Source organism: Odocoileus virginianus, chromosome 3 (genome assembly GCF_023699985.2).
Source record: "Odocoileus virginianus isolate 20LAN1187 ecotype Illinois chromosome 3, Ovbor_1.2, whole genome shotgun sequence".
Taxonomy (NCBI): domain Eukaryota; kingdom Metazoa; phylum Chordata; class Mammalia; order Artiodactyla; family Cervidae; genus Odocoileus; species Odocoileus virginianus.
The window spans coordinates 28,637,096-28,663,417 of NC_069676.1; the positions used below are offsets into that span (position 1 = coordinate 28,637,096).

General features: G+C 41.9%; 1 protein-coding gene and 1 long non-coding RNA gene across 20 annotated transcripts in view; both read right to left on the minus strand.

Moving 5' to 3' along the window:
• The window catches only part of SNCAIP (synuclein alpha interacting protein), a 153,767-nt gene that overhangs the window by 55,702 nt on the left and 71,743 nt on the right, over positions 1 to 26,322 (minus strand). For 16 of the 18 annotated variants that reach the window (XM_070465111.1, XM_070465106.1, XM_070465107.1 and 13 more), the window contains 2 exons: positions 23,705 to 23,807; positions 7,668 to 7,740 (listed from right to left, as the gene is read on the minus strand). In XM_070465111.1, coding sequence (XP_070321212.1) covers positions 7,668 to 7,740; positions 23,705 to 23,761 — 130 coding nt within the window. In that variant the 5' untranslated portion in view covers positions 23,762 to 23,807. Of the gene's footprint in view, positions 1 to 7,667; positions 7,741 to 8,623; positions 8,690 to 9,017; positions 9,153 to 23,704; positions 23,808 to 26,322 lie in introns of those variants that run through there. The other 2 variants (XM_070465116.1, XM_020891034.2) reach the window with 2 other exon arrangements.
• On the minus strand, positions 609 to 2,201 carry LOC139034354 (uncharacterized). 2 transcript variants are annotated; one of them, XR_011486800.1, is made up of 2 exons: positions 2,090 to 2,201; positions 609 to 1,448 (listed from the first exon to the last, which is right to left on the minus strand). It is a non-coding gene; the product is annotated as an uncharacterized lncRNA (long non-coding RNA). The 2 variants fall into 2 exon arrangements; XR_011486799.1 differs by having other exon boundaries at positions 609 to 1,700.

Consider the following 26,322-nt stretch of genomic DNA (forward strand, 5'->3'; position numbering starts at 1 on the left):
GGGCTAATTTCCAGGGCTAAGCAAAGGGAAGAAATGTTCAAGTAAAGCGGAGGAAAACGATGCAATGCATTTAATCTCTGCCACTGCCAGCCCTTTCCATTACTTTTGACAAGAGTTTTATTTTTAACTTCTCTATCACCCCCTGCTGCTATCTTTCCCCGTACTGACTTCATACTCTTTCTTTCAGAAACGTAAGCTAAACATGGGGGTATGTGTTAACCTGTAAGTGTTAACGGATTAAAAGCAGACCGAGGGGGCAGCTCTGTTTTCCTAAGATCTGTGGTTCATTCAAAGTGAGGGCCATACATGGTTTGTAATGGCAGAAAAAAGCAGTGGGTAAAATGGCCCTTACATCATGCTGACCACCATACAGAAAATACGCCTCATGAAAAAATGCTAGAAAGAAATGTAGTGATTTCGTTTTGGTGGCATGGTTAGTTGTAGGTTTTACTTGCCATTTAAAAAATGAATTATGTCAGCTTTATAATTATAATTTTGTTAAAGAAAAATAAAAAATGACTAACATGCCCACCTATATGCTTAATGGTATGTAAATTTTTACTGTGGTTAAATAGACATTTGTCATAAATGTCAGATTCTTTGCTGTATCAGGTTGAAGCATTCATTTTCTTGACTGAGATCTTAACAAATCTGTTCCCCAATGCTTTGAGTCCATTTTACATTAGAGCATGTGAAATGGATTAGTCAGCAGGCTTTCAATTTAAACTGCTGTACCAACCTTCGTTTTCATGCTTTTAGCATGAAACCTTAATAATATATAAACAGGAGGTTTATGTGTTTAGCATCATTAGCTATACCACAGCAGCACTGAGAGGATAAATTTCATGTCAATGTATTATTTTTGGTGCTAGCCAAAATCCTTGAAAAATCTTAGAAATCCATGGATTTTCAAACATTCGGGGTTTTTCTCAAAACTTGCATGCACAGGGCTAAAAATATAGCAAATTCATAATGTTTCTAAATAAACATCCAAAATTACTTTTACCAGATACTAACTTTAAAAGGTATGATTTTTCTTTACTCATTATCATACCAGCGATCTTCTCTACTATTTAGGTATTGAAATCCTTTTCGTGTCTCTTCTCAAACACACCCCAGGGCCATTTATTACTGTTACATAACCAAGTTTCCCAACCTTAGCACAACTAAGTTCTCAGATGCAAAACTGCATTAATATTTATCTGCCTTCTTTCATAAGAAAATTATACAAGCTGAGCAGATACATACTTATAAGAATCACGAGACATTTAAACCATGAATTGAAACAAATGTGCATTTGAGTGTCCAATTAATTAAAAGAAACTCGAAGTCAATGAAACTGAATATGTTTGATTTGAATACCGTATGTCGATTTAACGCATTTAATCCTCATATGGAGAAAATGGAGAGCAGAGTTAACACTCCCTGCCTTGTTCTGTCGTCCTTCCCTACATGAGGAACAGGGATTAAGCAGAGAAAACATGCAACTGTTTTACAAATAACTCTCTCTTATAGGTGCAAAATTTTCAGACATAACATCCTTGGTGCTAATCCTTGCCTCACACCACTAGCCACGCGTGGTTCCTCAGACTGCGACAACCCTTCAACTGTTAAACTTCACAGGGGCTCTGCGGTCAGTAGACTTGCCTTCAAACGCAGAACTCTGGGCAAAGTATTTGCTCTCTGTGAGTCTCAGTTGCCTAGTCAATAAAATGGGCATTTATTTTCCTTATCAATAAAAAGACCATTACTATAGTCTTCCCTGTGAGAATTATTTTGAAAGTAAAAGTGTAAAATGTTAGTTGACCAGTCGTGTGCAAATCTTTGCAACGCTATGGACTGTAGTCTGTCAGGCTCGTCTGTCCATGGAATTCTCCATGTCAGAATGCTGGAGTGGGTTGCCATTCCCTTTTCCAGGGGATCCTCCAGACCCCGGGATCAAACCCTGGTCTCCTCATTGCAGGCGGATTCTTTATTGTCTGAACCACCCGGGAATTATTCCAATGACAAATAAGCTGTGTACAGAAGACTCTGCCTAACACCTGGTGCGCTGAACACCTCAGACATAACCGGGAGAGCTCAGTAATACCTGCACAACTCCAAACACACCAAAGTTTGTTCTCAGGCTTCTAAGCCCTAGTTGTTCTTCTTCCTCCTGCCTTCCTCTGATATCTGCAATTTCTTTACACTTCTTTTCAAAACTTCTTTTGCTGACAAACGTTCTACGTAGTCACACAGTGGCTTGTAGGCATAAAGAATCCGCCCGCGATGTGGGAGACCGGGGTTCGATCTCTGCATTGGGAAGATTCCCCCGGAGGAGCACAGCTGACAGTATTACCCTGTCAGGGAAAATACAGATTTCAATAGGAATCCATGCCTTTGGCTACGGGAAGGGCACGCAGAGCAGACTCGTGGTGTCAGCGAACAAACGGAAGGTGCAAGGAGTCTGCCCCAGACCTCCGGCAGCACTTGGCCATTTGCATTTTCAGAGTCCATGTGGGGCTGGCACAGGGCCCAGGGATGAAAAGCGGGTAACCCTGGGCTGTGTGTCTCATGGAGAAGCTTCCGAGGGTTCAGCAGGGTTCATTTGAACTCCTGCTCTTCTCAGAACACTTGGAAAACCAAGCAGAAAGGACAGGCACTGGTTGTGTCTCTGTAGCCCCCTAGGGGTGGCAGGAAAGGTGTGTGCTAAATTCTGAGGCTGATGAGCGGGGCTGACAGGTTCTGATCAGATCATACGTGGGGAGGCCTCAGGTGCAGTTCTGGGTGCACCACTTTTAAGAGGGATGCTGATAAATGAAACATCCACAAGAAAGCAAGAAGCATGAGCAGGATACACTCAAAACTGGGGAGGGAGATTTTAGTTTGGAAAAGACAAAACCAAGGGTGACTGCCATCTCCAAACGCTTAGTGGTGACACTCTTGCCCAGGAGGAACGGTCCTTCTGTAAGGTTCCAAAGGATGGACATCTGAGGCCGCTGATTGGCTGAACAAAAATTAACCACTAATTCTGGCTGAACAAAAATTAATCTCTATGAATAGGTGGCTTTGTGAGCCTGTGAGCTCCCCACCACTAACGTGATGAAGTACAGGCTTGGATGATCCCATCAGCATAGTAACCATCACTTTCTAAGATCTGATGGATTTGGGACTACATTCTTATTACTTTTAGCCTTTAAAAAACTCACGTATAAATAATCAAAACATTTTTCATTTAAGTTTACAGAAGAGTTGAAAGAATAAAAAAAGTACAAAGAACACATGTATACTCTTTATCCACATCCATCAACTGTCAACATTGTAACCATCTGCTTTTATTATCTGCTCTTTCTCACTTTCTCTCCTTTTTAAACTAGATGATTTTTAGGGATCCTTCTTTGACTGAGAGTTATGATTCTAGGCTTCCTTCCAGGTAATAGGAATTTAGAAAAATTGGGATTCTGTTGGCAGTGCTCTTAAGAGGTCTTAGCATAAAACCTGAACTCCACGTTCCTTGACTCACAGGGCCCTGTAAAGTCTGACCCTCCCTGAACAGCTTCCTGGCCTCATCCTCATTTTGATCGCCCCCCCAACCCCTCCACAGCCACACCGGTTTTCTTTTTCTTCTGCATCCACTAAGCTGATTTCTGACTCAGAGGGACTGCACTTGCTAGTTCCTCTGGCTTCAATGCTCTCCACTGGCTTTCCCACGGCTGGCCCTAGGAACACTCCCTGATCCCCAAACTCTTCTCTTTTCCCCACTATAAGTTACTTTGTCACAAGCCTCGCATCACCTCATCACTACTGGGAATGATCTGGTTTATGTATTCATTTGCCTGCCTTTGTCTGTCACCCCCTAGGATGTAAGTGCTTTGATAACAGGGCCTTGTCTACACCTTGTTTATTACCCTGTCTTCAGTGCATAGGACAGAAAACACACAAGTTACTTGAGGAGTGAATAAATAGAAGAACGAGTGACTCCAAGAACATCTATCTCATCAAAGACTTGTTAATACCAGGATGGATGTCTATTTGACGGCTTACACAGAAAGTGCCTAACAGACTTAAAGGTAAAGAGACACATCTCTATTGGGTGGGGTATGTTCACAGTCACTAGAAGTTTAGGGGAAAGTTCCCCCATCCAGAAGACGTAGACTTTTTTCAGGAGCCAATATGTCTTCTGCTGCCAAGGGTTCAAAAAGATAATCATAACAATGGAGAGCTACAAGAGCTCCTGGAGCCAACTCTTCCTAGGTTGTTGAAACAAGAAAGACCTGGGGCTGGGGTGGGGGGGCAGTGCTGGGGGGCTGCTGGGGACTATTTCTACATCTGAATGCCCATGGAACTCATTGAGACTGGCTCAGTTTTTTCAGAAAGGGAAGGTGAAAACTTTACTATATTGAGATCTCTTTCAAAGAAGTTCACAGATAATTCTACAGTGGTGCTTGGGAGAGATTAATTTTTCAAGTGTTTCTTTTTCTAAGATCTCTCTTGCTCTATTAGGAAGTGGTTTACCAGCAACGGTTAGAACTGGACATGGAAAGACAGACTGGTTCCGAATAGGAAAAGGAGTACATCAAGGCTATATATTGCCACCCTGCTTATTTAACTTATATGCAGAGTACATCATGAGAAACGCTGGGCTGGAAGAAGCACAAGCTGGAATCAAGATTGCTGGGAGGAATGTCAATAACCTCAGATATGTAGATAACACCACCCTTATGGCAGAAAGTGAAGAGGAACTAAAAAGCCTCTTGATGAAAGCGAAAGAGGAGAGTGAAAAAGTTGGCTTAAAGCTCAACATTCAGAAAACTAAGATCATGGCATCTGGTCCCATCACCTTATGGGAAATAGATGGGGAGACAGTGGAAACAGTGTCAGACTTTATTTTTTTGGGCTCCAAAATCACTGCAGATGGTGATTGCAGCCATGAAATTAAAAGACGCTTACTCCTTGGAAGGAAAGTTATGATCAACCTAGATAGCATATTAAAAAGCAGAGACATTACTTTGCCAACAAAGGTCCGTCTGGTCAAGGCTATGGTTTTTCCAGTAGTCATGTATGGATGTGAGAGTTGGACTGTGAAGAAAGCTGAGCACCGAAAAATTGATGCTTTTGAACTGTGGTGTTGGAGAAGACTCTTGAGAGTCCCTTGGACTGAAAGGAGATCCAACCAGGCCATCCTAAAGGAGATCAGTCCTGGGTATTCATTGGAAGGACTGATGCTGAAGCTGAAACTCCAGTACTTTGGCCACCTCATGTAAAGAGTTGACTCATCGGAAAAGACCCTGACTCTGGGAAAGATTGGGGGCAGGAGGAGAAGGGGACGACAGAGGATGAGATGGTTGGATGGCATCACTGACTCGATGGACATGGGTTTGAGTAAGCTCCGGGAGTGGGTGATGGATAGGGAGGCCTGGCATGCTGTGATTCATGGGGTCACAAAGAGTCGGACATGACTGAGTGACTGAACTGAACTACCAGGCTCCAAATGGTCCATCAAATTGGAGGTATACATATGATTCCATTAAAGAGACCTGAGTTTTCCCCTCAAACATTCATTTCTTGTCAGGTCTAATCATTGGTGATTACCTTGAGCATTGGATATTTGCTCTGGGTGAGTCTGAAGGCATCTGAACTTGAAATTGGCCTCCTTTTCAACCACAGAAGAAATCTGTAACATCGCCTATTGTGGGAGGGGCTACAAGTCACATGACCTGGAGAAAAATGGACTAAACCACCCCCAGGAAAATTACTTTTAAAAGCTTCAGTTAATTCACTTAATTTGGTAAGCAAGAGAAACTATTTAACAGAGAAAAGACATTTTCTACTTCAATGGTGAGGGAAAATGCTAGCTTTTAAAGTTTTAAAATATCCTGAAATTAAATTACTATCCCTAAGTCCAGTTATCTGTTAGTATAAGGAATGTATAAGAGAACAGACTCCAGAGACAGACTTCCTGGAGTTTGAATCCCAGCTCCATAATGTAATTGCTATGTTACTCTGGGCAAGATATTTAACTTCTCTGCTCCGTGCCTCAGTCTGCCCATCTATATAATACAAACATCCTAATGGTACTTAGTTCACAAGGATTTTAGGATTGAGTTAACACAAGTAAAGGGCTCACAGCAGTACCTGGCACATTAAGCACTACTGACGTGTTTGCTATTAAGTCTTCTTTCTTACCTTCCATCTCCAACTTAAAAAAAAAAAAGAAAGAAAATCTTGTATCTCCAAAGTATCTTCAGATACATCACCTAATTTTGATACTAACAGTAGCCTAGCAACACTGGCAGAAAAAGCTTCTTTTTTATTTTATAGATAATGAGTCACAGGCTCAAGGTCAGATAAAGGGTAAAGAGCTGAATGCTGACTCAGACGGAGGTCTTGGACTCTAAGGCTTGGGGCCTGTCCACTGCATCTGCTGCCTTTGTCACTGATCACAGGGTTCAACTCTGAATCTGGTGATGGCTTTTAAGGAGGCACATTCTGATAAGTCTTATGATCAAAGCCTCTGTTAACCACATAGAAACTTGAGTGTGCTTGAAATAAAAAAAAAAAATTTTTTAATGGAGGTAAGTGAAAACTTTCATTTGCACTTCAAACTATCTTCTATGACAGTTCTGACCCAGACTATGAAACATTAATTTCACTCACACAGAAAAACACAGAGATAAACAAACCTAGATAGACGAATTATTTTTCCCACTTCATCTAAACAAACTGTTGATAGTAAACAAATGATCAAGGAGAAAAGTAAATAAGCTTTATATAGTTGTTTCAGTTCAAAAGGCCTAGAATTCTAGTAGCTGTATAAGTAGGATGATCTATTTATTTTCAAATACGATGCACCTAATTCAAGGATTATCTTAAGTCTTCCATCATCTGCATTTCTTAGGATTCTAGTTGCTATCAGAGGTCCTGCTTTGGTAAGGTTAATGGTGATGCCTTAGAGTAATTAGTTGGAAAAATAACAAACATCATTTCATAGTTTAATGCTATGGTATCATTCCCATCAATATCCTTTTTTATTTTCATTTTTGCCCATCACAGAGAGAAAAGTAGAGAGGCTTAATTTGATTTTCAGAAGGAAAAACAATCCTGAATGTACTTTTACTTTGGTCGAGGGTGGGGGGCGGTGCAAGGAGAAAAGGTCAGCCAGCTGGTTTTCATCTATATGCCATAATTCTCTGTTTAGTTTACACTATTAAACTCCAAAGCTTTGCTTTAATCTTAACTGTTACAGTATGCCTTACTGCAGATTCTATCATGTCGCATCCCTGATAGGATTTCAGACTTTGGCAAAGCACCATCCCCCAAGTTGGTCCTTGCCATCTGGGTAGTAAACGTATCCAACATTTTTTCATTGGCGCCTGCATCATTATGTTTTGTCACCAATGGTTTCTCGGGTTTGCAGTAAATTGCTGCGTATACTGTGGTTTGGAGCGACTGTGATGATCGCCTACATTTATTTGTATACAACTGGGTCCTCATCAGGGCCTCCCCGTCCAGTTGGTCTCTGGAGGATGACCTCACATCTGTTTGTTGGGGGTGGGTGGTGAGTGGATAAGCCATAAAAGAAGAAAACAGAAAGCAGGAGCAACCAGTTTGATGGGGGAAAAGATTCCAGGAGGAGTCCCCCACAGTCTAAAAGGCAGGATAAGCAAGAGGTGCGGAGCCAAACTTACCTGATCTGTCTTCATTTTGCGAATCACATCTTCGGCACAGTTCTGGGATGGTCTTGAGTGATGTGACTGAATACTGAACGGGAAGCCAGAGGAAAAAGAGTGTAAAGTAACAATTTAAAACAAGAGCATTACATTCATTCAACTGGCCAGAAAACCAAAACACAAAAAGTGATACCTGAGTACAACATGTATGTCCAGAAAGCCTAAGTTTACGATAAATGGGCTGCTTGGTGATCTGGCTGCAGCCCATACTCTACCTATAAACATGTAAGTAGATACAGATTAAAAAGAGGTCTGGACAGTCCTTTAACAAATGAGGTGGGGTGCAGCCAGCAGATATTCTATCTCTTCTGCTACTTGTGGAAGATGGATTTTTCTGAACCTTGACAGCTTCCAGAAAACAGCCATAATATTTGCACTCTGAATCCTAAGAGTGAATCTATGTGTGGAAAAAAAAAAAAGTCAAGAGGAGGAGCACCCAGCTTCCTACAGCATCCAGGGTAGCCAGAAGCCATCTCTCCTGGACTGCAGAAATGTCCCTAATGCTACCACAAATCATACTGCGATCTCCATGGGAAATACCAGGATAATGCTATGAAAAGTGAGAAGAGCACGGTTCTGTTTGAAAGCTCATCTGTTTCACGGATAGATTAGTCTAAATTGAAAGAAACCACCCTGCAGGCTCAGTCCCAGCACCAACTCAGGGGCTGCTATCAGGATGATAGATTATGACATAAAGGGGCATAAAATCAGAGGAGCTACAACAAATGTAAAATCAATAGTTATGATGTATAGGAATGACATTTGATGCCAATCAATCTTTCTTTGGAGAAGGGTGTTTTAAAACAATGTAAATAGGATGAACTCTTTCTTTAATCAAAGGCCAAGTCAGGGACGGTCTTCAATCATACTTTAATTCACAATATATAGCTTCCTGAAAATAGTTTACTCTGTACCTTTAAGAACAACGCTCTTATGTAAATGAGCATGGATTCTGAATGACTTCACCTTGCAAAACTGGGAAGGGGATTGAGAAAAACAAAAACATTATCTAAAAGAAAAATGATTGTGAGAAACTCATTACAAGTGAGGGATGTGTAATTGGGACACATTCGTCTATAGGAAGGTGCTTCAGTTAGCTTGATGTTGATGGATGAAGCAGTGTCTACACTGAGCCCCCCCACGTTCCACCTTTGCACTTTCCATGTGGTATCAGCACAGCAAGACAGAGGGAGGGGCAGTTGGAGCGATTGTCAGTTTGCCAATTGCACATCACAAACAAATTAAATTTCCAGTACTTCCAAGTGGAAAATGAAATCTCAGATGACTAATTAGAGAAATGACTCTTACCTGTCTGATGCAATAACATCCTGTTTATGTTGGCTATTCCTCAGAGACTACAGGTGTTTTAGCAAACCACTTCACATACTCCAGGGATGGAGGACTGCCTCTTAAGCCAAAAATGAACTCCGAGGAAGTTCTTCCCCTTTTACGTTAAGTTCTCTGGGAGTGGGAGGTAACACAGGTACAGAAGCATTTTTCTTGTTACTCATAAGTTACCTTCTGTTTCTGGCCAAGTATAAGCTCTCTAAGGAAATCTGGTAGCTTCCTGAGGCCAGCTGGTACAGGTTAAATAATTACACAGTCTGTGATTCAATTAAAACTGGGCCTTTTGTTTCGGCTGCCATCAACCCCATGAAAGCACCCTTTGGCAAAGTCTTACCCTCTCTTTTTTTCCTTTTCTTCCAAGGCAAAATCTCAGACAGGAAGTTTCAGATTGATCATGTTTAAATATAGTTAATGGTAAATTCAATAAGTTGCTCAGTGGGCCTAATGATAAGTATTTGATTAAACTGGGTGTGCTGCTATCTGCATTTTCAGCCACATGCATCCTAACTGCCACCTCCCACCCCATGTCAGAAATGTCAGAACCTACAATTTATTAGCTGCACCTTCAGCTCCTCCAGTGTGATTGCCATGTACCTTCAGCTCCTCTGATATGACTGCAAAGGTCCACAGTATGCAATCACTTTTAATTTGATGAGGTTTTCATTTCAACTGCCCACAGGATGCCTGGTTGGTAGAGGGACTGAGCTACAGAGATGAGCCTGGCTGAGCCCCATTCACTGCCTCAATCTGTTTTACTTCTGGTGGCTCTGCCTCTCAACCACAGCCACACAGTAAGTCACTTTGGGGAAGGTATCCATCTTAATTCTTTGGGAATATGACATTGTAGAAAAAGTCATGTGCTTACTCCTGGTCATGGAAATAAATAGTAATCTAAGACAAAGATGAGGTGTTGGCCAGAAAATCAAAGTTTTGGATAATTATAAGTATATATGGAATGTCAAATTCAGCAATGACTCTAACCTACACTGTGAACAAATCTTTAAGGACACATGAGGAAAAAAATCAATTTGTGGATTTGTTTCAGCAAGTACACTGTTCTTTGGATACAAGATAAAACTTAAGAGAGTGCTGTACAGATGGTTAAGTTCTGTACAGATGGTTAAGTTGTGATATGAAGAGATAACAGCAGAAATATGAAATTCACAAAACTAACACAAAAAATAAATTTTCATATCTGCAAACCTGGGAATAAGCAAACAACCCAGGAAGTCTCCTTTCACAAATGCATTGTGATGCCATTTGGGAGCTGAGAGGAAAGCTTTCCCAGGACTTCACCCGGGTTTACACGACGGATGGCCTCTTATAAGGAGCTGTTATGTTACCAGCCCACCCATTCTCAGGACAATGGCCAGCTCCCAGGGTAGCCATGACTGTTATTTTGGTCCTAAGAGAACCAAAGCCCCGTATCTTCCCTGTGTCTTGACCCCAACCCAAGCCTTTATATTGTGTTCCCTTGATTCCTATTATCCTTGAGTGACAAGAGAGGAGAAGGGTCTTGAAGATGGCCGAAAAGTATTATATTTCCTATCTCTGTGCTGCGTTCTGATTTTTTCTAAGCATCTTTAGAGGAAACAATATTTTTGATTCAAACTTCTTTCCCACTCCTCCAGCATGCTTCAAGGAAAGCCCCTGCCAAAGACTTCACTTCTTCCATGTCCCTGTGCATTCAAAGTTTAGTTTCCCTTCAGTTCTTTTACTCTGGGGCCTCCCTGCCTGCAATGCTTTCTTTTGGCTGGGCAAATGCTCTCTGCTCCTCAAGGCCAGGGTTTCACAGAGTTCCACATTCTCTGTGAAACCCTGCCTGATTGCTTTAGCCCTGACTGAACATAATCTTTCTAAAAAATTAGCCAATTATTTGAGCTTCCCAGGTGGCTCAGAGGGTAAAGCATCTGCCTGCAATGTGGGAGGGAGACCTGGGTTCGATCCCTGGGTTGGGAAGATCTCCTGGAGAAGGAAATGGCAACCCACTCCAGTATGCTTGCCTAGAGAATCCCATGGACAGAGGAGCCTGGTAAGCTACAGTCCATGGGGTCGCAAAGAGTCGGACACGACTGAGCGACTTCACTTTCACTTTCAGTTAATTATTTAAAATTGAAGTATAGTTGACTTACAATGTTGTGTTCACCATTTCTGTGTATAACAAAGTGACTCAGTTTTATACATATACATATATACATACATTCTTTTTCATATTCTTTTCCACTGCGGTTTACCATGGGATATTGAATACAGTTCCCTCCAAGGACTCTGTAGTTTATCCATTCTACATATACCAGTTTGCATCTGCTAATCCCAAACTCCCAATCCAGCCTCTTCCAACCCCCTCTCTCTTGGCAACCACCAGTCTATTTTCTATGTCGTGTGATTCTATTTCTGTTTCATAGATAGGTCCATTTATATCATGTTTTAGATGGATGCAACTAGGGACCATCATGGGCGTCCCCTGTGGCTCAGCTGGTCAAGAATCCGCCTGCAATGCAGGAGACCTGGGTTTGATCCTTGGGTTGGAAAGATCCTCTGAAGAAGGGAATGGCAACCCACTCCAGTACTCTGGCCTGGAGAATTCCATAGACTTTATAGACGATGGGGTCACAAAGAGTTGGACATGACTGAGCAACGTTCACCTGACTTCACTTCACTTTTCAGGGACTATCATGCTAAGTGAAGTCAGCCAGAAAGGGACGCTTTTCTGCCCTTGATAAGAAAATCTTGCTGTTGCTCTGTTCCCCTGTGCTGTGCTGGCTCCCACAAGTGCCCGAGGGAAAGGATGATGTCTTTAGTATACATGCATGGCACAAAACAACTTATTCACTGACTGAAATGCTAAGCTATACACACGTGTGATTAATCCTGGGACATAATATTATAGATGGTCAAGCAAGTTCTTTCATATTTAGGTTGTAAGTGGGAATTCCTTCCATGCTTCTGTACTTGCTCTAAAATTACTTAGTTTTCTAAAATGTAAATTTGACTAAGGTGCTTCTCAGTTTCAAATCTTCAGTGGCTCTGCCCTGCCCCTAGAAAAATGATCAACAGGCCTTAGCAAGGCATGGGCAGCCTGCCATGAGCTTAGACTCATCTCTCACCACTGTCCTCTTCTTCTGGTTCTTCTGGTAATACCAAATTTCTTGTGGATCCCTCATATCTTCTCTGATCCTCCCAGGTGGAACTTATCTCAGCTTTCAAAGTGTGGTGGCCAGATCAATGGCATTAACACCGTTTAGGAACTTGTTAGGAATTCACATTCTTGGGCCCCACCCCAGAAACTTTAAGGCAGGGCCCAGCAATCCAGGAAAGAGTGACAGCAGGAGGACAAGGGGGCGACAGAGGATAAGATGGTTGGGTGGCATCATCAACTCAATGAACATGAGATTGAGCAAACTCCAGAAGATAGTAGAGAACAGGGAAGCCTGGCCTGCTGCAGCCCAGAGAGTCGTAAAGAGGGGGACACAACTGAGCAACTGAACAACAACAGCAATCTGTGTTTTTATAAACCATTCAGCTGATTCTGATGCCTAGTGAAGCTCAAGGACCACTGTTCTTTATTTCTTTATCTTGCCCATATGTTCAGTACAGAATCCACCATGTGACATTTCATCTATACCTTTATATAATGTCTTTCTCTGCTTTCTGAGTATGTGGACAATATTTTATTTACCAGAGATACTAGGTACTTACCAACTTGAATAAAACGAATTTTCCTAGGTAGCCCATGATATTGGTGGCAATACTAATACTAATAATGGTAGTGATTAATATTTATATAGCACTAATCTTCTTAAGAAACTTCATGTGCACGTTAGTCGCTCAGTTGTGTCCAACTCTTTGCAACCCCATGGACTCAAGCTCACCAGGCTCTTCTGTCCATGGGATTTTCCAGGCAAGAATACTGGAGTGGGTTGCCATTTCCTTCTCTAGAGCATCTTCCCTGGAGAAGGACCAGGGATCAAATCTTCCCGACCCAGGTCTCCTGCACTGCAGGCAGATTCTTTATCATCTGAGCCACTGGTAGTACTCCATAATATTTATATGGCACTAATCACCTTAGAAAACGCCATACCTACCTGTCTTGCAATGTAATAGGACATATTTAAAAGAATAAACACTTCTAATATATTCACAGCATGAATGGCAGCTGGTGCCTTAGCTTTTCATATAGAGACAATGGATTTGGAGCCAGAAGCTCTGGATTCAAGTCCTACTTCTGACATTTATTAATTCTGTAGTTCTGGGCAGAGAAATCATTTCCAATCTCTGAAGCTCAGTTTCTTTATTTAGAAAATACAGATAATCAGATGAGATCATGTAAGTGAAGTCAATCTGCAAGCTATAAAATGATGTTAAATGTTCTGGTCTCTTCTCTCTAACTCATCTTCCTCGTGAGTACCACAGCTCTTCCCTCCTCATCTTTGTGCCTCTCATGATTCGCAGTTCAGGAGATCAAGACTTGAGAACTGATGAGACAGGAAGAGGGGGGCCAGGCTGGGACTGGAAAGGAAAGGAAGGACAGCCCAGCCTGTCTCAGCACTTTATTTCACTTCTTTGGTCTTTCCTCCTCCAAGAGAACCCATGTCCAAGAACAGACACTGAAACTTAGCTTCACAAACTACACAGAGTTGCTGTGATGTTAAGATGATCCTACAGATCCCAATGTTGTCACTCTGCCATGCAAAACAGTTTGAACATGCATGGGATTCATAATTACAGGCTGTGACTTCTACACTGGGCTTTGGGGACCTCTGACCACCCTACATACTGTTCAGGGCTGAAAAGCTTTGGCCCTTGCTCCTGAGAACTGGAGCCAGTTGGGTGAATGAGCAGACATTACTCAAATGGTCATGAGCCACAGAAAATGAAAGAACTAAAATCCTAACACCTTTTCAAGCTAGAGACTTTTAAACAACCAAGGTCGCATTGAGTTTCCAAAAGAAACCATTAGGCCAGTCATCCAAACAACTATCCTGAAATTTGTGGTCTCTCACATAGCTTTCCAAAATTCAAGCGGGTATCTACACAGTCACACACTAAAAATGACAAAAATGTGTACATGCAAAGTTGGTAGGGAAAGCAAAGGCACAGAGCTGAACAGAGATTTTCAGAGGTGCAATATTTCCCTAAAACTGTGACTTCCTCTCCAGTGGCCCAACTCCGGGGAGTAGTGTCCTGAGTTCACGCCCTCGCTAACAGATCATGCTCTGTTTCCCCTTCTCTGAGGGTGTGGCACTCACACTCCACACCTTCATCATGCCAGCCTGCTCTTACGGCTCAGAACTCCTTGTCTCCCATCTCCTCGGACTCATGCTCCGCCATCACCCTCTCTTCTCTCCTTCTCCTCAGCCACTCTCTCAACATCAGCTCTCTCCTCTGATCCTGTAAAATTAAACAAGCACCCCCACCACCTCAAGACATGCTGCCTCCTCAGTCGGTCATGGGTGGTTTCCTGCTCACGTGTTCACAGCCATCTTTTTTGAAAGAATTGCCTTGGTTCCTGTCTCCCACTTCCTCAGCTCTGCATTCACTCCTCCAGCCACAACGATGTGTTATTTGTGCCCTCACCCATAGGACTGCTCTTACTGTGTCCATCCATGAGTTTCAACTGGAAAATCCAGTGGCACTTTTCAGACATTGCTCTTTCTAATGATCTATTTCCCACACTTGACCATTGTAAGTGGTACTTTAAATTCTTTAAATCATCCCTCCCCCTCTTTCTATCTCCCTTAGTTATCTCTTATATCTTTGAAAACTTCTTTCCTGTCTTCTTTGGAGAAGCTTCTTTTTCCTCTTCCTCACAGGACACACTTCTGCACAGTTCCTTTCTTGGGACACTCTTCCCTTTTCATATTCCATGCTTCTCAGGTGAACTTACTGATTCCCACAATTTCAACCATCACCTCTACATAGTACAGACACTGGTCATCTACATATTCACACACACACACACACACACACACACACACACATATCCCATGCATGGAAAATTCTTAAAGAGATGGGAATATCAGATCACCTTATCTGTCTCCAAAGAAACCTATATGCAGGTCAAGAAGTAACAATTAGAACCATACATGGAACAGCTTGGTTCAAAATTGGGAACGGAGTACGTCAAGGCTGAATATTGTCACCATGCATGTGCAGTCCATGGGGTTGCAAAGAGTCAGATATGACAGAGTGATTGAACTAACTTAAGCAGAGTACATCATGTGAGATGTTGGGCTGGATGAATCACAAGCTGGAATCGAGGTTGTGGGGAAAAACATCAAAAACCTCAGACAGGCAGATGATACCACTCTAATGGCAGAAAGTCAAGAGGAACTAAAGAGCTTCTTGATGAGGGTGAAAGAGGAGGGAGAAAAAGTTGGTTTAAAACTCAGCATTCAAAAACTAAGATCATGGCATCTGGTCTCATTACTTTATGACAAATAGATGGGGAAAAAGTGGAAATGGTGACTGATTTTCTTTTCTTGGGCTCTAAAATCACTATGGACAGTGACTGCAGCCATGAAATTAAAAGATGCTTGCTCCTTAGAAGAAAAGCTATGACAAACCTAAATAGCCTATTAGAAAGCAGAGACATCACTCTGCTGACGAAGGTCCGTATAGTCAAAGCTATGGTTTTTCCAGTAGTCATGTACGGATATAAGAGTTGGACCATAAGGAAGACTGGGTGCCGAAGAACTGATGCTTTTGAATTGTGGTGCTGAAGACTCTTCAGAGTCCCTTGGATTGCAAGGAGATCAAACCAGTTAATCCTAAAGGAAACAAACCATGAATACTCATTGGAAGCACTGATGCTGAAGCTGAAGCTCCAAAACTTTGGCCACCTGATGTGAAGAGCTGACTCATTGGAAAAGACCCTAATGCTGGGAAAGACTGAGGGCAGGAAGAGAAGGGGACAACAGAGGATAAGATGGTTAGATGTCATCACTGACTCAAAGGACATGAGTTTGAACATACTCTGGGAAATAGTGTAGGACAGGGAAGCCTGGTGTGCCACAGTCCATAGGGTCACAAAGACACAGGGTTGGACATGACTTGGTGACTAAACAAATCCCGTGTATGCATGCTCAGTCACGTCCGACTCTTTGTGACCCCATGGATGGAGCCCCTTAGGCTCCTCTGTCCATGAGATTTCCCAGGCAAGAATACTGGAGTGGGTCACCATTGCCTTTTCCAGGGGATCTTCCTGACCCAGGGATTGAACCTGCATTTCCTGCATCTTCTGCATTGCATGAGGATTCTTTACCATTGAGCCACCTGTGAAGTCATATACATCTCAGTCTGTTTTAAATATATAATTCTTTCCACCATTCAGACTCTTTTAAAGAAAATTATTATAAATTATCCTAATTTAAATGCATTTGATTTTTGCTCTTACTCCTTGTTTTTATCCTATGCTCCAAGAGGTATTTAGAAAATTGATAAGCGTCAAATTCTTCCATGCTAAAACAGTCCTTGCGGTTGGTATTTGGGAAAATTCAGTAATTCTCTCTGAGCATATTAGAAGTACACCAGGAATGACTCCATTGTAATGTTAATACGTACAGTCAGACAAAAGATGAAAATCCACATTGGTGAAGGGATGATGAGACTGCAGAATTGAATGATCCTCTTCTACTGTGGGGAGTGGTCATGGATGGGAAAGGATGTGGGTGGACGAGGGTGGCTACCGGTGACCACGGGGCTGAGCAGAAGTCATTTTTCAAGGTAGTAGTTACATACCTGGACTCTACAGCTAGACTGCACATGTTATAGCCTGAAGTGAAGTGATTGCTCAGTTGTGTCCAACTCTTGCGACCCCATGGACTGTAGCCTACCAGGCTCCTCCGTCCATGGGATTTCCCAGGCAAGAATACTGGAGTGGGTTGCCATTTCCTTCTCCAGGGGATCTTCCTGACCCAGGGATTGAACCCAGGTCTCCTGCATTGCAGGCAGACACTTTACCCTCTGAGCCACCAGGGAAGCCTGACTTCACCATTTTCCAGCTAATTAATCTTAGTTACTCAATCTCTGCATATTACAAGTTTCTGTAACATAGGTACTAATGGTATCTACGTCAGAATGTGGCTGTGAAGATTATGAGGTAATAATGAAAAATATCAGGAATGGTGTCTGATGCATAGCATGTGTTCAAAAATTGTTAGTTATTATTATTATTTAATTAAAAAGTATAAAAAATGAGCTAAAATACTGGTAACTATTGAGGCAAAAATTACAAACTATAAAAGATTTAGAAAGCAAGTTATCTTACAGTAGGGTAGATGGCCAACCACAAGCCTTATTTGACTTCAATGATTGCATACTTTTAATTGTGAGCCAATAATCAATCACTACCAAAATATAAAGACTGACTTCAAGAATAGAGTTTGATACTGTAATTAATTGTGACCTACTATTTAAGGTGGCCTGACATTTCATAATATGCTCAACTGTTAGCACAGGTGAGAACACAGAACACAGAACACATCTGTGTCATTCACCTCAAGTCCAGAACCATGCCTGGCACACTGTAATGTTTAATACATGCCTGTTGAGTAGACTGGTATAACATGTACTTGTTCATAAATGGTAAATAGTTTGCATAAATAACCTGCAGTCAACTTAATAAGTGTCATGACTGTTGGGCAAGATGAAAACTATTTACAGAGTAAGAGAAGGGCAAAACAGTAAACCAACCGACTGTTCATTCTGCTGGGAAATCTCTCCGCGTCTGTAAGATTGCTCTCTACCTTCTCAGGTGTGGATGGATGTCAGTCAGGTCCAAGTTTGGAGTCTGGGGACATGGGTTCTGGGCCTGCACTCTAACACTAGTTATGGGACATAAATTTGAAATTAAATTTTGCCTGGATTAGATTATTTTTCATTCCTTTCCTGGCAGGCATTAAGAAAATGGTAAGACACACATAATATTAGAACAAGTATGAGGTTTTGAGTAACGGTGAGCTGGAGAAGGGACCAATGAGAGGTAACTGAGACTTGGATACAAGACACTACAAAAAGGACACTGCCAAAAGCTGGGGCATTCTGAAGAGCTGATGAAACAGATCCTACTGAGAAGCACTGTGGAGAAGTTTGAACGGAAATAAGAGCAGGGTGATGGCTCGGAAGGGCAGGGACAGCGAAGAAGAGATGGAGGCGATCTGAGGCCCCTAAACACCTTAGTAACCTTCTAGGAAGCACCAAGGAAAGATACGAGGGTTTTAGAGTCCGAGCTAGAGAGGAGGGACAAGCAAGGTTCTCTGCACCTTGAGCATCTCTCTAGACTTTTTTCACACCTAAAACTGGAACAAAAGCTGTACTCTTTACCCACCCCATCTCAGTGCCTGGGTGCATGTGATAAGCTCTTCAGGCCCTTTCTCAAGGTCTCCCACTACCTGGAAGCACTTCTTGGTCAGAATGTAATGAAATCTGGGAAGTGTCAGTGGAATGAGTTGAGCACAAGGTGATATACACAAAAAGGGGACGGGGGGCGGGCTGGTATTTTAGTGTAAGTGATGCCCAGTCTGTGGGACGGAGATGTGAAAACTCACTGAGAGTGAGATTTATTTGCCATAAGAATTTATTTTCCTACCAGTGGTTTAAGCACTTCGCTAGCTTGCTCAGTTGCTTCAGTCGTGTCCTACTCTTTGCGACCAGCTCTCATAGCTCGCCAGGCTCCTTGTCCATGGGATTCTTCAGACGATACTACTGGAGTCAGTTGCCACGCCCTCGTCCAGGGGATCTCCCTGACCCAAACCCGCATCTCCTGTGGCTCCCGCACTGCAGGTGGATTCTCTACCCCTCAGCCACTGGGGAAGCCCCTTAAGCACTTTAGGAAAATGAATCCACCCAAGTCTGTGCTATTACCCTGGGCTGCAAGGGCTTAGGTCAAAAGGGACAATAAAGTGAAAGGACACTTACTGATCTTGATCTCAACTGATTTGCACAAAACATACACTATGTGATTGTCAAAAATGTCAACTTCCACCAAAGCTGCAGTCATGGTGATACAGAAAAGCAAGAAAAATTCCTGTGCTAAGGAATAAAGCATTGTAGTTAGTTCTATTTATATGCGTGTGCACACATGCCTGTGTGTGTCCATTTACATGTATGTGTACATGTTTATATGTACATGTAGGTATTTGTATACATATATGTGTTTACATATATGCACTTGTGTCTGCAGATGAACAGAAGTGTGAGTTTATGTGTGGACATAAATATACGTTTCATATCTTCTCCATAAAATATAGGACAATAGGTAGAGATAGATTATTATGACTTAACAGATGGAAAAACTGAGGAACAATTAAATTAGGAGGGTTGTTTAAGTTCTCCTAGCTTCTTTTATTTTATTAATATTTATTTACACTGTATATCAAGTCCTTTACTATTGATAAGCACTCTGCAATCGCTTCAGTGACAGCTAGGGGTAGTGATGGGTGAGACGACTGGTCCAGAGATGATTTTATTCAACCAAATTGCACAAGAGAGAAAAAGTAACACAAACAGTTCTGTATTGAAATCCTGACCCTCCCACTTATCTATCTGTAACCTTGTGAAAGTCAGACTATCTCTCTAAGCCTCCTTATTTTCATCTGCCAAACAGGGGATTATAAATAGGGCCGCTTTGCAGAGCTGATATGAGGATTAACCAGGACCAATGATTTATTTATTTGTTTATTTTTTAGGACCAGCGATTTAAAGAGCTCATTGCAGTGCATGGCGCAGCCAACATTTGACGGCTCATGAGTGGAGCACTGCGGTGGATCCATGGTTTGGCCTCCGCTTTGTTCAGTCCTGTGTATAATCTTACTTTTGAGGACAGCAAATTGGCCTCTCTTCATAAAATATACATCATGGCTACTAAGGACTCTATGGTAAAATAATATTTCAGAGCATTTTTCCTTTTTAAGATAGAGAGAGCTGGCTTCCATAGGAATAAAGAAGGAACTCTGTAAACACATTTGCAGTGACAGAAAAGTCCAACTTTGAACCTCTGTGTTTATGTATGTCGTCATCTCTCCCTCACAGACCCTCAGTCATTGCACAATGTTCTGCCCTTTCAGATGGCAGAGTTACAAGAATGTATAGTTTAAACTCTGCATTTTGCAAAAGATGAGCACTATTTTTGAGTCTGGGAAACTTCAAAATAATTTGATTGCCTTCTGTGTTTTGTCTCATTAGGTAAAGGCAAAAAAGCTCTGCTTTTTCTGTACCAATATACAGCTTGTGTTTTAATTAAAACAAGAACTAGGCTCATGACCAGGGGGGAAAATCATGAAACAGAAACCCTATAATACGTAAAAGGGCTATGGTTGGAGAGTAAGAAAAGGAGTTTTAAACTTGGGCATCTCTTTTGTAAACATCTTTTTCAAATGTATTATGCATTCCCCTTCCCCCTTCCTGCCACTAAACCAGGAAAGGAGCATAAAGGCTGTCAGAAAAGGAGGTTTACAGAATTTTAACAATACAGGCAAGTTTTTGGGAGCCAACATTTCTTGCTGGGCCTCCCAGATGGTGCAATGATAAAGAATTCGCCAGTCAATGCAAGAGACACAAGAGATGTGGGTTTGATCACTGGGTGGTGAAGATCCTCTGGAAGAGGAAATGGCAACCCACTCCAGTATTCTTGCCTGGAAAATTCCATGGACGGAGGGGTCTGGTGGGCTACAGCCCATGGGGTCGCAAAGAGTTGGACATGACTGAGACAGTATGGATGCACACACATTTTTTGTTATACCAGTGAATTAGCAAGTTGAACACATCTTTGTGGGGTTTTTTCCCCTAATGTTAGCATCTGAATTATATCCACTTAGCCCTTAAAGGAGATGTAAATTTATTGCTCCGAGGTTACCTAAATAGACTGAGAACAATCATTTCAATGTTTTAGAGGCTATGTCCACTTCTCTTCCCATGAAGACATTATATAGGACAATATATTCTACACGTTTAAAGTCTTAAACCTGGATGAGATGGAACAACTATAAAATAATCTACTATGTTACAGAGGATGCCAGTTAGAGTAGAGTTTCTTTAGTTTTAAGTGGATTGAAATAGACCAGGATTGTTCATTCTCAGTACAGCCAGCATCTTAGGCTAGATAATTCTTTCTGGGAGGGTATTTTCCTAGGCATTGCAGGATGTTTAAATTCATCCCTGGTCTCTACCCACCAAATGCCGGTTATACCTCCCCAGTTATGACAATCAAAAACATCTCCAGGTATTGTTAAACGTCCCCTGGGGGAAGGGTAAAGTTGCCCCAAGTACTGAGGCTAAAAGCAGATATTCCAAAGACAGTGCTCCTAATTCAGTGGGTGACGCTGGGCAAGTTAAACAACATCTAAAAACTCAAGTTTCCTCATCTATAAAAGGAAAATAACAATTTTCCCTTCTTCAGAGAATTATTGTATTAAACAAGATAATGCTTATCCCCTGGGAAGTGCTCAATGTTAACCATTATCATTAGTTTATCAAGTCTATGCAATTTCATTTTTTCCCTTCTGGTTTCAGTTTAAATGCAGGTTAAAGATCCAAACAATAGAAATACATCTAAAGGGGGTGAGTTTGAGTGCAGTTACACAATTGCAGATGGAGATCTTTACTTATGTTTCAGAGTGGTCAGGCTATAGAAGCTCAACTATTGCATAATTCTGAATCCTAATTCGCTAAACAGCTTCAGTTATTGCTTAACATATTTTATTATCTTTCAAGTGGAGATTCCTAATTCATCAAAATTATGGGCTTCTGCCAGATGACTCTTCTATAAACACAACTGCTCTATTGTATTTTTTTTAAAAAGTCTTGACATGATGCCTGGTCTTTTCCCTGGAGTTCTTTCTTCACCATTGGTCATATAAATATTATTGTAGCATTCATTGAAATAATAACAAAAGCTACCATTTTTAAGAGCAACTTACTGTGTGCCAAGATAAGTGCTTTCCGTATATTACTATTTCACTGAATCCTCGAAACAATCTCAAAAATGAGGTGGGTATATCAGCAAGGCAGTTATTGTGCTACAGCCAGCAAAGGTCAGGACGAGGCTGCAGCCCAGACTGGTGCCTTCAAAGTCTACGCACCACCCTGAACTGATAATCATAACGTGTCCCTTTCTAAAACACTTTCTACCTTACCCCCACCCCCCACATCATCATTCACTTTCCTTGCTTTTCCCCACTCAACTCAAGATAGCTGGAGGGGAGTGGTTTTAAAAGAACCAGGCTGTGATCCACATTAATTATGGGGCTTTCCAGGCAGCTCAGTGGTAAAGGATCCACAGGAGATGTGGGTTCCATCCCTGAGTCAGGAAGACCCCCTGGAGGAGGAAATAGCAGCCCGCTCCAGTATTCTAGCCCGGGAAATCCCATGGACAGAGGAGCCTAGTGGGCCATAGTTGATGGGGTTGCGAAGAGCTGGGCATGACTAAGTGACTGAGCATGCATGCATAGTGATTCAAAAAGGGAGAGGGAAAACACTCACTTCACATCCATCTTAACGAGTAATTGTCTGAAAGCTGAAAGAGGGAAAGGCTGAATTCACATATAGGAAAATGTAGGCAGATTCACCCATGGTGAAATAAAATGGGTGAGTCATCAAACGCACCCCCGGAATCCAGTTCTTACATAGAGTACACATATTTCACTTAAGGGGAGGAGTAAAGTAGCAGAATAACACTGCTGCCAGAGGCATGTGAAAGACTATGTTTTTGAGACAGTTGCCACTGGTGACCAAAAACCAAGACATCAATGGAAAGTAAGGTCAGGAAGTAGGTCTGTGTTGGCCCTGAGAAGAAAAGGCATATAACTTGTTCAGAAAAGCCACCTTCTCGTCACATACTCTGAGAGTCAGCCCAACTGGGCTAGGGTCTGAGAGGCCAACATCGCTATCCGGCCTCTGGCAGAACAGACCATGCGGTCCAGGGTGAGTCACAAGAAGCTCTGAGCAAGCAGGCAGACCATCCACTCACAGCAGCCAGAAGTCAGGCTGGGGGCAGCAGGAAGTTGGTGAGTGCAGAGGATTCTAGGAAGTTCATCCATCCACAGTACTACGGGATGAATCAGGGCCTCAGAGGCAAGCCTGTCCTGTCCTGAGCAACACACGACTCTTCCTCGATATTCCCAACAAGTGTCCAACCCATGTTTTGAAAGCTCCAGTGACTGAAAGCTCTTATACTGTTCAAAGCTCTTATACTGGCCATCCTTCAGTCTGTGTCTTCATGAATGTTCGTGCATGCAGGCTGTGGCACAGCCAGTCATATAAAAGGGACTAATTATGGACATTATGGACATCTACACTAATCAGGCTAATTATGTATATAAGTAAATTTATGAATGTGCATGTTATTTGCAGGCACCTCATACATTTACCCAATGAATAACTGTGACAAGAAAGAAACAGATTAGGAAGGGGAAGCCCAGTGAGGTTGCATGCTTTCTCATCCACGCTCACACAAAATGAAGTGGGATTCATTCATTTTCTGGTCAGGAAGGCCCCCAAACCACAGTTTGTCTGCCACAGCAGGATTTCTGTTGTCAATTTCTAAATGTGGTAGGAAGAGCTTAGAATATATAGACTACAACAGAGAAAGGAGACCATATAGATTAAGGCAGAATTTCCTGAAAGCACTGCTTGCAAGGAACAATACTTACAGAGATGTCATCACTGAAGTCAATTTCATCCAAATCAAGGTATTCAGGGGCTTCCATTATTCTTCTTTGCACATTTTGAGTAACGTCAGCTACTTATAAAGTCCTGGACAAGAACGAAGCACAAGAGAAAAGCAAAAAGGTTAGCTGCTTTATAACCAGAAATCCTTTTATTTAGACAGACAAAATGAGAAAAGTAACTGGTACAAGGGCTGCCTTTGAGCACACTTTCCCGCTTGTTTCCAATGTCCCCAGCCTGGCCCTCTAAGCACAGCTCCTCTGGGCTCCCCAGGAGGTTCCCCAGTGGGTAGCCATGGGTCCTTCACTGTATTTCATTTGTGCCTGTTTGTCTTTGCCAGAATAGTAAGTAACTCAGGTCAGACTCTTCCCCTTTGATTAAGACAGATCGAGCCCACATCTAACACTACACCATGGGGGAATGTATGGGCTTTGAGGATGGGGAGCAAAGCTCGAAATCTGAGGACAACCCTATTCAAATGTTTATGTGGGCATATCCTCGGATCCTGGGCACGGAGTAATGAATTCAGCCTCTCCATGGTAATAACACAAAGACAGGCAGATATCAACTAACCAACAAGAATGAATATTTCAGAATTTGTAGGGCAACCTCCTGTTCACCCTCAAAAAAAGGATCTAAGCACAGATTTAAACCACAGAGTTACTGCATCGCCCCCTGCCTCTAACAGCTTTGCCTGCCAGTGCCAGAGGGACCTGATACAGGCGCCAGAATGTCCTCGGTCAGGACTTGCCTCTGGGCAGCCTGCAGCAGTTCTTTAAATCTGTCAAGGAAGATATATCACCTCCCAGTTCATTTTCCCATCACTTATCATCACCACCATCAGCAGTGGCAGTGGCACCTATAGATGTCAGGAACAGAAATAAAGATCTCTTCCCAGTGCCTTGCTGGGCATTCTTTTCTGCAGAGCAAACTTTGAGATGCTGAAAAAGATTCCATTTCCTGTAACTTGTTTTGCTTATTACAAAAACTGTCTTATGCACTCAGACTTGAGAATCTTAAATAATTTATTTTCTCCTCTTTCAGATCTCTAATGAAGTGGTAACTTGCCAAACAGTAAAGAATACATTATTGGAAAGTGAAAATAAATCTAGGCTGATGAGAATGAACTTATAAGATCAAGATTGTAAAAATACCTAGTTTTTAAAGGAAAACTCTGATTCTGAAGGCACTGATTTCTCATTTTGAGGTTTTTTTTTTTTTTAAAAATCTACAAATATAGCATAGTTGCAGCAAAAAAGAGGAAATCACTCTTCGTTCCATACCTCAAATCCATCACTTGACTCAATTTTCCTTTCTGTCCCTTCCCACATGAATATACCATTTTTATATATTTTTAATTTTTAGTGGACACAGAGTTGATCTAAGAAAGGATTAGGATGCTATTACCATGTACAAATGTGACTATCCATTTAGAATATATATTAAAAGTTCTTCTGAGATCACAGGTATAAAATAAAAAGAAAATCAATGTGTATTTGATATCTAAATTCAACTGGATTATTTACAGAAATCTAAAAATTGGTTTGTAAGCAAATTGCTTGGTACAAAAATGTATCACTTTTCTTTTAAGCCTCAAAAAGCTTTTCAGAGAAAAATATGCACACTCATACTTGCAAATTATTCAAAATAACTTTCCCTTCCATTTTGGTGGATTCTGAGGCAATCCAGACTTGGGATTCCAGCTTGTCAACTAACGGATCTTCTTTCAATCCAATTTCTCTTCACTAAATCTGTACTCCACAATGAACTGTTGATTTATAGACTCTATTCCCAAGGCTTTGGTGAACACAAAGATGATTCTGGGTGTTAGGATGGGGTCCAGACACAGTATCACCAGAAGCATGGAAACATGAGATGAAGTAGAAAAGCATGAGTCAAAGCTGGGGAACAAGTGGATCTTTCAATACACGGATATGCAAAACTAAATGCAAAATGCAAATGATCACATCTTAACTAAAGTTAACAGTCATTGAGTCTTTGTTTGAGGTGTTATTGACATTATGAAGAACAATTTGCATTTGAGCATAAACACTGTAATGGAACATATCCAGTGGATAATATAAATCATGACAATGAGAAAATCTTTATATTTGGTCTTGGAGGTTGACAGTGAGATTCTTTATTCTAACAGACTGGAACATAAGTGTTACAACAGTTCCAGCCCATTACATGAAGGCCATATTTATCTCAGTAGGTTGAATGGTCCTGCCTCAGATTAAGTGGCCCAAGGCATACAGTATTCTTCTTTGCTTCCCAACGGACCCGCGCATGCAGCCATCTCCTTTAACACGCCTGATGCCATCTACAACACAATTCCTTCTGTCAACTCTCAGTGCTTCTTTCTTTCAAGGGGCCACTCTGGAATTATTGCATCCTCATTTATAAGGTAGAGAAATCCCTGTGGTTCACCAAAGCCGGGTCACATTCCCAGCATCAAGTCCATCTTTCAGCTGAGGGTGAGCCCACGGTCGCCCCAGTGGTTATTACATCGCCTCTTCCTTCCCCATCTGCCCTCCCACAGAGCAGGCAGGATCCTCGAGCACTCCCTTCGAGGACACAGGGATGTGATGGGATCGGAGGC